Source organism: Condylura cristata, unplaced genomic scaffold (genome assembly GCF_000260355.1).
Source record: "Condylura cristata isolate star-nosed mole 26May11 unplaced genomic scaffold, ConCri1.0 scaffold00004, whole genome shotgun sequence".
NCBI classification, from domain to species: Eukaryota; Metazoa; Chordata; class Mammalia; order Eulipotyphla; family Talpidae; genus Condylura; species Condylura cristata.
The window spans coordinates 39940384-39951638 of record NW_004567105.1 but is presented as its reverse complement, the minus strand read 5'-3'; the positions used below and the strand labels follow the sequence as shown (position 1 = coordinate 39951638).

The 11255-nt window shown below is 35.3% G+C and overlaps 1 protein-coding gene across 1 annotated transcript in view; it reads left to right on the top strand.

Moving 5' to 3' along the window:
- Window positions 1-11255, top strand: part of ABCA13 (ATP-binding cassette, sub-family A (ABC1), member 13) — a 436597-nt gene that overhangs the window by 134483 nt on the left and 290859 nt on the right. The window contains exons 21-23 of the mRNA XM_004676530.2: window positions 7973-8136; window positions 8853-8932; window positions 9728-9849. Coding sequence (XP_004676587.1) covers window positions 7973-8136; window positions 8853-8932; window positions 9728-9849 — 366 coding nt within the window. The remainder of the gene's footprint in view (window positions 1-7972; window positions 8137-8852; window positions 8933-9727; window positions 9850-11255) is intronic.

The following is an 11255-nucleotide window of genomic DNA, read 5'->3' as shown; positions in this document are numbered from 1 at the left end:
AGCAGCGGGCGGGTCAGGAGAGGTCTGCCATGCCATGTGGTCACCTCTGGGGCAGGCGGGGATCGAACTCATGCTGTAGTAGCTTTTTAGTTTCTTAGTGCTGTGCTTTAACCCACTGCACCACCAGGGAGGGCCCACACAGTAAATATTTTATGCATAAATGAATGAATAATTCTGTAGGGTTACTGTTCATGTTTCATTCCCAAATTAAGTGGGGCAATATAACTTTTGAAAAGGACCATGATAACAGTTGATGTTTAAATCCCAGAGATACAGTGTTATGTGCCGAGACACTGCCTGGGTAGCTCCTATAGTTGCAGGCCAGAGGCCCTGTGTGGACTGAGTGGGATGCTCTGGTCACCTGTCAATATTCCTTTATTCTGGGGGAGAATTTGCTGTTGGTTAGCTGTGCTGCTGACCAGCTCTAGAACTCATGGTCCCTCATCTCAACATTTCAGTATTTACATTTAATTTCCCTTGGAACATATAATATTCTCTCTCTGATCCATGATTTTCCTTTGCATGAAAAACTAGTGGTAGTTTGAGAAAAATATTTAGAAGTTTTATTTAGTAGAAACATTATGTGTTGAATTACCTTTGATACCTTTCTATAATTGGCGACTCTGGAACTATGCTTCCAATATTTGATGAGATGATAGTGATAAAATATGATGAACTAAATACATTGTGATTTACAAATAATTATACACAACAGAATTATTGTATGCAGGGACTGTGTATAAATTGATGCATGTATATACATAAATGAATGCATGCTTTAAATTTTACTTTATTTCTAAAATAATTTTTATTGAGTTAATGGTGGTTTGCACGGTTGTTCATATTTTAGAAGTGCAAGAACCCCTTCATTGCCATAACACACTCATTACCAAAATACCCATAGTCAACCACCAAAGTCCATTCTGCTCCCTTTTCTCTTTATTCTCACCTCTTCTCTGATTGCTTCAATTCTATAGTCAGCTTTTAAGGTTTAGTTTTTCAGTTTGGCTTAGCCTCATTCTTTGGATTCTTTGTATTCCTTACATAAATGACAGCACCTAGTATTTGTTTTTCTCCTTTCGACTAATCTCACTTAGCCTTAGCGTAATCCCCTCCAGTTCCATTCATGTTGTCACCAATGGCAAGAGTTTATCTAGTATTCCATTATGCACACATAACACATCATCTTAATCCACTCCTTTGTTTTCAGACATTTTAGATAATTTCCATATCATGACTATTATAATTAGTCCTGCAATGAACATGGGAGAATAATTTTTCCTTCAAATTAATATTTATTTCTTCCTGGGTTAAATATCAAGGGGTAGAAATAATTGCTTTGTCATATAGCAGATCCACTTGTACTCTTTTGAGAAAACTCCATACTGCTTTCCCTAAGGTTAAATCAGTTTACATTCCCACCAGTAGTGTATGAGAGTTCATTTTTCTCCATATCCTTCCCAAAATTTGTTTCTAATCTCTTTGATGTAGAACATCCTCATGGGGATGAATTGATATCTTACTATGATTTTGATTTGCATTTCCCTGACTGTGAGTAATAATAAACATTTTTTTATGTGTCACATGCCAATCTATATACCTTCTTTACAGACTTGCTGATTTAACTCTTCTGCCATTTTTTAAATTCATTTATTTGATTATTCCTGTAGATTTGCAGGATATTTTTGATCTTTGTCAGGTGTATGGTATACAAGTATTTTGTCCAATTCAGTGGGGCTTTGTTGTTTTTGGTTTAGTTTTCTTTTTCTATACAGAAGTCTATTAGATTTAATCACAATGATTTATATTTTCTTCTGTTTTTCTTGCTACTGGAGATGAATACACAAAGATATGTCTGAAGACTATGTCAGGAAGTGCTTTGTCTTTGCTTTATTCTGTTTACTCTATGGTTTCAGTTATTACAACCATTTTATTTTTATCCATTTTAAATTGATTTTTGTGTATGATGTGAAATAGTGTCTAGTTTCATTCTTTTGCATATGGCTGTCCAGTTTTCCCATTACCACTTACTAAAGATTGTTTCCTTTCTTCATTGTATATTCTTGGCTCTTTTGTCATAGATTAGTTTACCACATATTTGTGGGTATATTTCTGAGCTATCAATTTTATTCCATTTGTCTGCATGTTTTTTGGTTTCAGTACTATGCTGTTTAATTATTATAGCTTTGTAACATAATTTGAAGTCTGATAGTGTGATACCACCATTCTTTATGTCGAACTGACTTGAATATGTGGGGCTATTATGAATTTTACTAACATTTGTTCTATTTTTTTTTGAGGAAAGGTACTGAAATTTTGACAGGCATGCATTGAATCTCTTTATTGATTTTGGTAGGGTGGCCAAAGTCAATTCTTCTAATCAATGAGCAGAGAATAATTTTCCATTTCTCTGTCTTCTTTTAATAATGTCATAGTTTTCTTTGTGTATGTCTTACAACTACTTTGCTAGGTGTAATCTTAGCTGTTTAATTATTTTGTTACAATTGTGAATAGAATACACACATATACACACATATATATTTAATGTCTTCTTCTAGATTATTGTTTTCATATAGAAGGACAGCTGATTTTTGTGTATGGATTTTTACCCTGCCAGTTTTGCTGAACTGATTTATAGTTTCAGTTATATTTATAGTATTCTGTATTATATTTACAGAGCTCTTTATGTACATTTTCAAGTCAATAACAGCCTTGCTTTTTCTTTTGTAGTTGATATTTTTTTTTTTTTGCCAAATGGCTCTAGCTATGATTTCCAGTACTATTGTATTATATTTACAGAGCTCTTTATGTACATTTTCAAGTCAATAAGAGCCTTGCTTTTTCTTTTGTAGTTGATTTTTTTTTTTTTTTTTTTTTTTTTTAATGGCTCTAGCTATGATTTCCAGTACTATTTTGAATAGTAGTGGTGAGTATGGACATCTTTGTCTTCTACTAGATGTTAGTGGAAAAGCTTCTTGTTTTTCACCATTGAAAATGATGTTAGTGTTAGCTAGGAATTGTCATATATGGCCTTTATTTTGTTGAGCAATGTTCCTTTTGTCCAGTAGATGTTGTATCTTATCAAATGCTTTCTCAACATCTACTGATAGGATTATATGGTTTTCATTTTATTGATCTGTTTAATTACATTGATTGATTTTTGTATACTGAAACATTCTGTTGTTGCTGATATAAAATTCCACTTGGTAATGATGTAAATTCCTGTCAATGCAGGGATTTATTTTAGAGATTTATTTTGCTAAGATTTTAATGAGGATTTTTGCATCTGTTTTCATTAAGGATATATTAAGGATACTAGCCTTACATTGTTTTTGTTTGTTTGTTTTTTATTTTGTGTGTGTGTGTGTGTGTGTGTGTGACTATTGTTTAGTTTTTGGATTAATGTAATGTGGACCTCATAGAGTATCTTTCTTCTTTTTCATATTTTTGAAAGAAATTGAGGAGGATAGTTATTAGCCCATCTTTGAAGGACTGCTAGATTTTACTTGTGAAGCCATCTGGTCTTGAACTTTTGTTTCCTGCAAGACTTTTGATTAGCTTTTTAATTTTCTTGCTGTGATTGGTATATTCAGGTTTTCTATTTGTTTCCTATACATTTTAGATGATTGTATAATTCTAAAAATTTGTCCATGCCATCCAGATAGCTGAATTTGTTTACATGTTTACATGTTCATAGTAATCTCTGATTATCCTCTGGGTGACTACATGATCTATTTGTAACTTCTACTTCATTTCTGATCATATTTTTAAATTTTTTCCCTTTTTTCTTTATTGAGCTTGAAATTTATTTATTTTATGTATTCTTTGAAGAATGAACTTTTCTTATCATTTATCTTTTGAATTGTCTTTTAAAGTTGTTTTCATTAAATTATGTTTAAGCATTTATCACTTTAGTTTTGCTTCTCTTTTTTTATTGTTTTTAAAGTGAGAGAGAAGGTTATTTATCTGAGCTCTTTCTTGTTGCCTGATGTGGTACTATATTATTAAATACTTTCCTATTTGATGCTCTTGTCCATCCCATAAGTTCTGGGAAGTTGTGTTCTCATTGTTATTTATGTGGTGGTATTTTTGATTTCCTCAGTAATCCTGTAGTCTTTCAATAGTGTCTCCAAATAGTAGACTTTTTCTGCTTTCTTTTTGTAATTGATTTCATGTTCAATACCTTTATAGTCAGAAAAGATGTTTGGTATGATTTCAGTCTTCTTGAATTTGTTGATACTTGTGACCAGTCATGGAGATTGTTCCACATGCATTTGAAACAGATGTATTTTAGTTTTGTGGCATTGTTGTGCTTTATGTGTGTGCGCATAAATATATATATATATATTTATGTATTTATGTATATATATATATACGTATACACACACACACACACATATATATATATATACTTATATATATACACACACATATATATATTCCTATTACATATTAGGTCTGCGTGATCTAATTCTTTGTTTAATTCTTTGTATACCTATTTATTTTATATTTCATTGATTTGTAGTGTAGTAAGAGCATTGTATTGAAGTCACTGGTCACAAATGTATTTTCTAATGCTTGTTTTAGGGTTTATAGTAATAACCTAATGTGTTTTGGTGCATCTTCATTTGATGACTATAGTGATGAGTGTTATGTCTTATTGATATACTATTCCCCTAATAGTTATATAGTGTCCATCACTGTCGCTTGATTCTTTTTTAACTGGAAATTTATTTTGTCTGACATAAGTATGCCTATTCCTGCCTTCCTTTGAGTCCCAATTGCTTGTAGGATTGCTTTGTGACTCTTTATTCTCAGTCTATATTTATCTTTGGAGCTTAGATGTGTTTCCTAGAGGCAGCAGAAAATTAAATTTTCTTTCCTAATCCAATAGATATGCTGAAACTTTTAATTATTAAATTTAGTCTATTTATTTTGAGTGATAATTTATGAAATTTTGTTGGTGTGTTTTTGTCATTAATTTTATGACTACTTATTTGTTCAGAATTTTATGTTCCTCCCTTTGGTTTAGATACAAAGGTGACTCTTAATATTTCATGTCAGGGGGCTCTAGTATTGCAAACACCTTCAGTTTCTGTTTGTCCAATGAGGTCTTAATTTCTCCTCAGATATAAAGAGTCTTGAACAGTAGAATATTTGTGGCTAAAAGTTTTTATCTTTATTTTGATTACATTATTCCATTCTCTTCTTGTCTACAGTGTTTCTTCAGAGAATTCCAGTGTTGTCCTGATTGGGGTTCATTTATATCTTAATGCTTTTCCAAATTCAACTTCCAACTTGTTTTGTATATTTGGTATCTCATAGTTATTCAAGATATTATTATATCATGAAGTTGATCTTATTAGCAAATCCAGTGTTCTTTTAGACCCATGATTTTGAATATATTTAATTCTTCAGATTCAGGAAGTTCTCTGCCATTTCCTCAAATAAATGTACTGTTCCTTTTCATACCCTTCTGGAATACCCATTATTCTTAGATTGCCTTTCCTCATGGAATCAGAGTGGTTCTTCATTTTTTATTTTACTTTGTTTTTCTATTTTTCTGCTCATTCTTTGTACATTCACATCTTCTATCTGGTCTATTCTACTTCTGTAATTTACTCCAGAATTTGCAATTTCTTCTATTGATCTTTTTACATCCTGTACCTCTGTTCTTTTCTTATTTGCATCTGCTGTTCGTTTATTTTATTTCTCAGGGCATTTATTCATATATATTTTTAACTTTTCTACCATTTCTTTTTTCATTGTAATTTTGAATTATGTACCTGATAGAAAACAAAACAAAACAAAACAGATCTTCCATAGCTTTGTGATTGAATTCTGGAAATTTTTTTCTCTCTCTGTGATGTTATATTCCCCCTGAAACTTTAGGTTGCTGTTTGTTGTACTTTGTCTTCTCTCCATGATTTGTTTTCATCCTCATCTTCTCCCCATTCCCATTATTTCCTTTTTTACAGTTGTCAGTGTTGGTTGCTGTAAAGCCTATATACAATGTTGTTTGAAACTCTTCAATGTTTAACATCTTGAAGTCGATGTTGCTTTCTGCTTCTAAAGGATATCAATCCTGTTCTTATCTACAGCACTGTCTCTCCCACATGTTTTCCATGTTTTACTGTTCAGGACCTACAGCCAGTTTATCCTAGGTCCTGCCATTGAATCTCTGGATAGTAGTTGGTCTCCAATAGCTGGTAGCTGGAAGTTGGGGTGAGCCTTGGTCTAAATCAAGAGACTGGCTGCCAGTTGCTGGAATCTGGTGCTTGGGAATTTCCTACTGACATTTGGTGCCAGGATCAGCTTGGTTCTGGTTTACAAAGCTAGTTACTTGTGGGTGTGCTCCTGTATCTGGTAACAGGAAGACAAGGGGAGCCTACCTCTCACCACCAGAGGCTGAGAGCCAAGAGTTGCTCAAGTCTTGGTCATGCAGGTAAGGATGAATACAGGACTTTTATGCCACAATGGCTGCAGGAGAAGGAAAGGTACAGCTCTTATGGTCAAAGCATTGTAACTAATGACTAGAAGCTGGGAATGACCTCATTTTTAAAAAGATTTATTTATGCATACAAGAATTTGGGTTCAGTTCAGAGGTGCAGTGGGTGAGAGAAGAATGAGAAATAGAACAGGCAGATCCACAGAAATACACTGCTGAGGAGAGCAACAGGCAAGACAGGAGGGGGTCTGCCATGTCATGAGTTCTCCCCAATCAGGAATCAAACTTGTGCTGTGGTGGCTGTGGATAGCATCATAGTGCTGCACTTTAATCTATTATATCACCATGCAGGGCCTGCAATGGCCTCTAAGTGTGGAACTTTATCTGTCCAATAATGGGGGATTTCATTGGGGTCCCCTTGAACTGGCATTGGTCTCTGGGTGAAGAAAGTTGCTACTCTGGCCTTTGGGGAGTGGCTGGTTCAATTGCTTCAACTGCTGGTTGGTGGCAATGAGATTTAGAAGCTGAGGAAAGGGTCACTGGGTTGACAACAGGGGGCTAAATTCCCACAGTTGGTGACCAGACTGAACATCATCTGAACTTTTTCTTGCCACTGTCAACTGGCTTCCAGAGTTTTCTGGTTAGGGGTTGGATGCCTGGTGCAGGTGGCTGGCAGTTGTGTCTCCAATGTGACTGATGGCCAGTTAGAGCTCTTTTCAGGCCTTTCTTACATTGGGACATCACTGGCCTCTTTCTGCATCACTGGACCCAAGCGAACACAGGAGGTACACTGGTCCCATCTTGCCTGGATTGTTTTAACTTTTCTATCATCAGTCACTTAATTTTACATATGATAAATATGCATTTTTTTCATTGTTTAAATATTCTTTTTTTTTTTTTTTTTGCAAATGATTGGTCTATACAACTTGTTAGTGTGTATAAGATGCTGATAACACATTTATAGAATCTTAGTACCAGGACCTCAGCTAGGTATTTTTTTTTTCTGCTATGCTCTTCAATGCCCTGGAAGCTCCTCCACTTGCAGAGGGGGGGACTGGAAACTTCCAATTACTCAATAGAACTTCAAGGGAGGGTGGACCCCACAGTTACCATTTTTATACATGAATAGCCTTGTATGATTTCTTTTGAATCTTTGTTTTTTGTGTCTGGGAATTTTGAAACTCTTTAGTTTACAAACCAGGAGTGAAATCTAAGAGGTCACAGTCATAGCACAGCAGATATTGTTGGTGTCTACCATCTTTGGTGGACATGTCACCTTTCCTAGTCAGTCAGTCAGACAGCCAAGGTGATAGTACCATTCTGCTGTCTCCCAGATAAGAGAAACTACTCTGCAGTGCACAGGAATGATCAGATTGTATATTATCAATCTTCAGGGTTCGCTCTCCTTAGGTAAGAACTAACTAAAAACATACATGTTGAGGAATACATTTGTTTGGAAAACAGATTCAAGCCCAAAAAACCAAGCATATCTGTTTCTCACTATATCATTGCTCTCTTTTCTAGGAATTTGAAAAGTTATGGTCCTCATTCCATCAGATAAATTGTGAAAGTCTGAGCAGAAATCTTTCTAGCAACTTAGAAGTCTTCATAGAAAAGTTGAAAAATGTCACAGTCCAAGATTGTGAATGCCAGCCCACCCTGGACACAGCTCAGCGGCTCACACACAGGTAGACTCCAGTTTGACCATCATGCCTCTTTGTGTTTTCCTCTGTAATGAAGATGTCTCCTAATTTGCCACATGCTATCAATATACATATTACCTATATATGTTCTGAACATCAACTATTTCCATGTCTTTAATTTTTTTAAAAATTAGACTATAGAAACAGAAGTAGCCTAAGGATAACTTTCCTAATGATCAAGATATTAAATCAAAATATTCAAATGTGATATTTAATATGTTCTGTAAAATTCATATAAATATTTTCAAAATACCCACTAGGGATTAATTTTTGTTAGTGTTTTTGATTGTGAGTCACTGGAAGAGAAAACCAGCCATTTCATACTCAGCAACACTTGTTCACAGAAAGAATGATGTTGATCTGACTTCTTGATATACTAATTTCTCATACATCCGTGATCTATTTTATTCATTCTTTTCACATTTATGAGACATCATTTATTATGCATCCTTATTCCCCTGACTCATCTAGCCTGGCAGGGGATGAAAAGAAAATATTGGAGTTACGATATTAATGGATATTCATATACAGAAATTGTCAGGAGGAATTGTGTGTCTAATTATATGAAGAGTTTTATGGAATTGTGATCTGTGATCTTGTTATTTGACTCATCTCTTGGGAACTGAGGCAGCATCATTCACTCCAACATTGTTCAGGGTATTTTATATTGCTTAATTTAGCTTAATTTTCTGTCATTTTAGTTTGGCCCAAAGCCTTGGGAAAACTTCGTTGTCAGAGAATCCCGTTGTGACTTTTCTGAGCAATTTTACAGTAAATGAGGGTAAGTATGCGGCTCCTCCATGCTTTCTTGATTAAAAAATAGTTAGCTTGTTCATGAGTAAACTGGTGATGGGAAGCCCATGGGGATTACAACTGAGATGGAAAAAGGCACAAAATGATGTAAAAAAAAATAATAAAAAGTTTCTCATATAAATGTACTAAAATAAAATGTGCAAATGGAATGTTATACTGTATGTAACAAATAAAGATAATTAAAGCTTAGTTGGTTCCATGTAGTGGGGTTAGAAAGGAAAGCCTGAAAATCTGCAGATCCCAAATCCAAGAAAGACAAACTTCTATGGTCTGACTTTTGCTTTGAATTTGCCTCATTGGAAAAGTCATTTGATTACCTATGAGTCTCTGTTTTCCCATTTGTTTAATCAATACATTTGTAAAACTTCTCATAGCAATATTACTCCAAATCTCAATAATTCTGGCAAGTACACAAATAATCCCCATCTTGTTAAAATAAAATGAGATGCATAGATACATGAAGAGAAGTGTTTCCTGAACACATGCTCAAAAACATCATTTTCTAGAGAAAAGTCATAAAATATGTCTTAGAGAAAGTAAGAATGTGAGCAGGAAATACTCTATAACCTGTTTTTTTCTTAATTTAATGGAAATAAATGATATTCCTTCTAAAGGAGAAAGATAGGTTTTATTTAGTGCTTACTCTGGGTTAGAAAAAGTGAAGAAAACAATCCTTGCCAGGTTTTATATTGCATTTTGTTTTCATAGATACTAATGACCCTTTTATTAGTATAATATTTTGTCTTTTCTGATTATTTTTCAGAGGTAAAAGTAAAAGATTTGATCAAGAACATCACCAAGTTAACTGAAGAACTTCAGTCTTCCATCCACATCACAAATGGAACTATAAATAGTATTTTAGAAGCAAATATTTCCCATGCAAAGGTACCGTGTCACAGCTGGGCTCTGCTCATGGGAGGAAGCTCAGCCAACCTGGAGCTGCTGCCTCTGTACCCTTGTCTCTGCTTCTCCCTGCGGCTGGGCCGCAGCCCCTGTGTGGATGGCACAGCCTAAGGCAGGAGGAAGCAAGAAAGCATCGAAGAACACTGGTTCTTGGTGTTTGATGTCAAAGCTGTAGGGTTTTTTTTTTTTAAAGATTTATTTATTTATGCATACAGAACTGGGGTACAGGCCAGAGGTGCAGGGGCAGTGAGAGGATTCATTAGAGACAGAGTGGGGAGTAGAATAGGCAGATCGTGGAAGTAGTTTGCTGAGGGGAGCAGCGGGTGGATCTGAAGAGGTCCTGCCTTGCCAGGAGAGGTCTACCTTGCCACCTCCGGGGTGGGCGGGGATTGAACTCATGCAGAAGTGACTTTAGCTTCTTAGTGTTGTGCTTTAACCCGCTGCACCACCAGGGAGGACCCAAAACTGCAGGGTTTTTAATTCCATAAAATTGTCTTCACTGAGTGAGAGAAGATAAATTTGTTGTTTTTGTTCAGAAATTTTGGGAATTTCCGATTCCCAAAACTGATGTGTGACACTCCAGGGGGACACCTTCTGAATTCAATAAGGTTTATAAAATCCTGAAAAGTACAAAACAATATCATCTGTAAAACCTAAATACCAGCTAAAAGATTTTCAGTAGAGAATGACTATGTGAACTAAAGGACTGTTGCAGATTATTGTGAAAGTGTCTAGAGGCAGACTGCGTCATCTCAAGGTGACTAGGAAGCATGATTAGCCAAAACGGAATACTAATGAGAATGCATGCTGGGTAGTATTGGAGTTGGTTAGCCACAGGTACCAAGGAATGTCTTCTTGTTCACCACAGCAGTCACCACCTGAGTCCATGACAGCTACAAACCTTTTTTGAAAAAGTCTTTTAGCACTTCCAGATGGAGTTGTACTTTGTTGTAGAGAAATTATGGAGTAGTGACATAATTTCAAATGTATGGTTTTATTGACAACCAGCCGAATCTCAACAGACATTTAATTTTGTGTTGGCTCTGGTTAGTGGGTTAAATGAAAGCCTTGACAGGTAGATTAATCATGAGGAGCTAATATGCACTAAGAAAGACATATAAGGGGCCTCTCTGGTGGTCTCAGAGCTAAATATTGGTGCTATCATGGCTACTGTCTGAGTTTAATCCCTCACCAGGGAACTGACACACATGACACAGCAGACAGCTCCAGTTTTGGCTGTTGCTCCCCTCAGCAGTGTATTTCAGTACATCTACTTGTTCTGCTCCCCACTGTTATCCATGGTGAATCCTCTCATTCTCCCCCGGACCCCTACACCTCTGGCCTATACCCCAGTTCTTCTATGCAAAAATAAATCTTTTTTTTTTTTT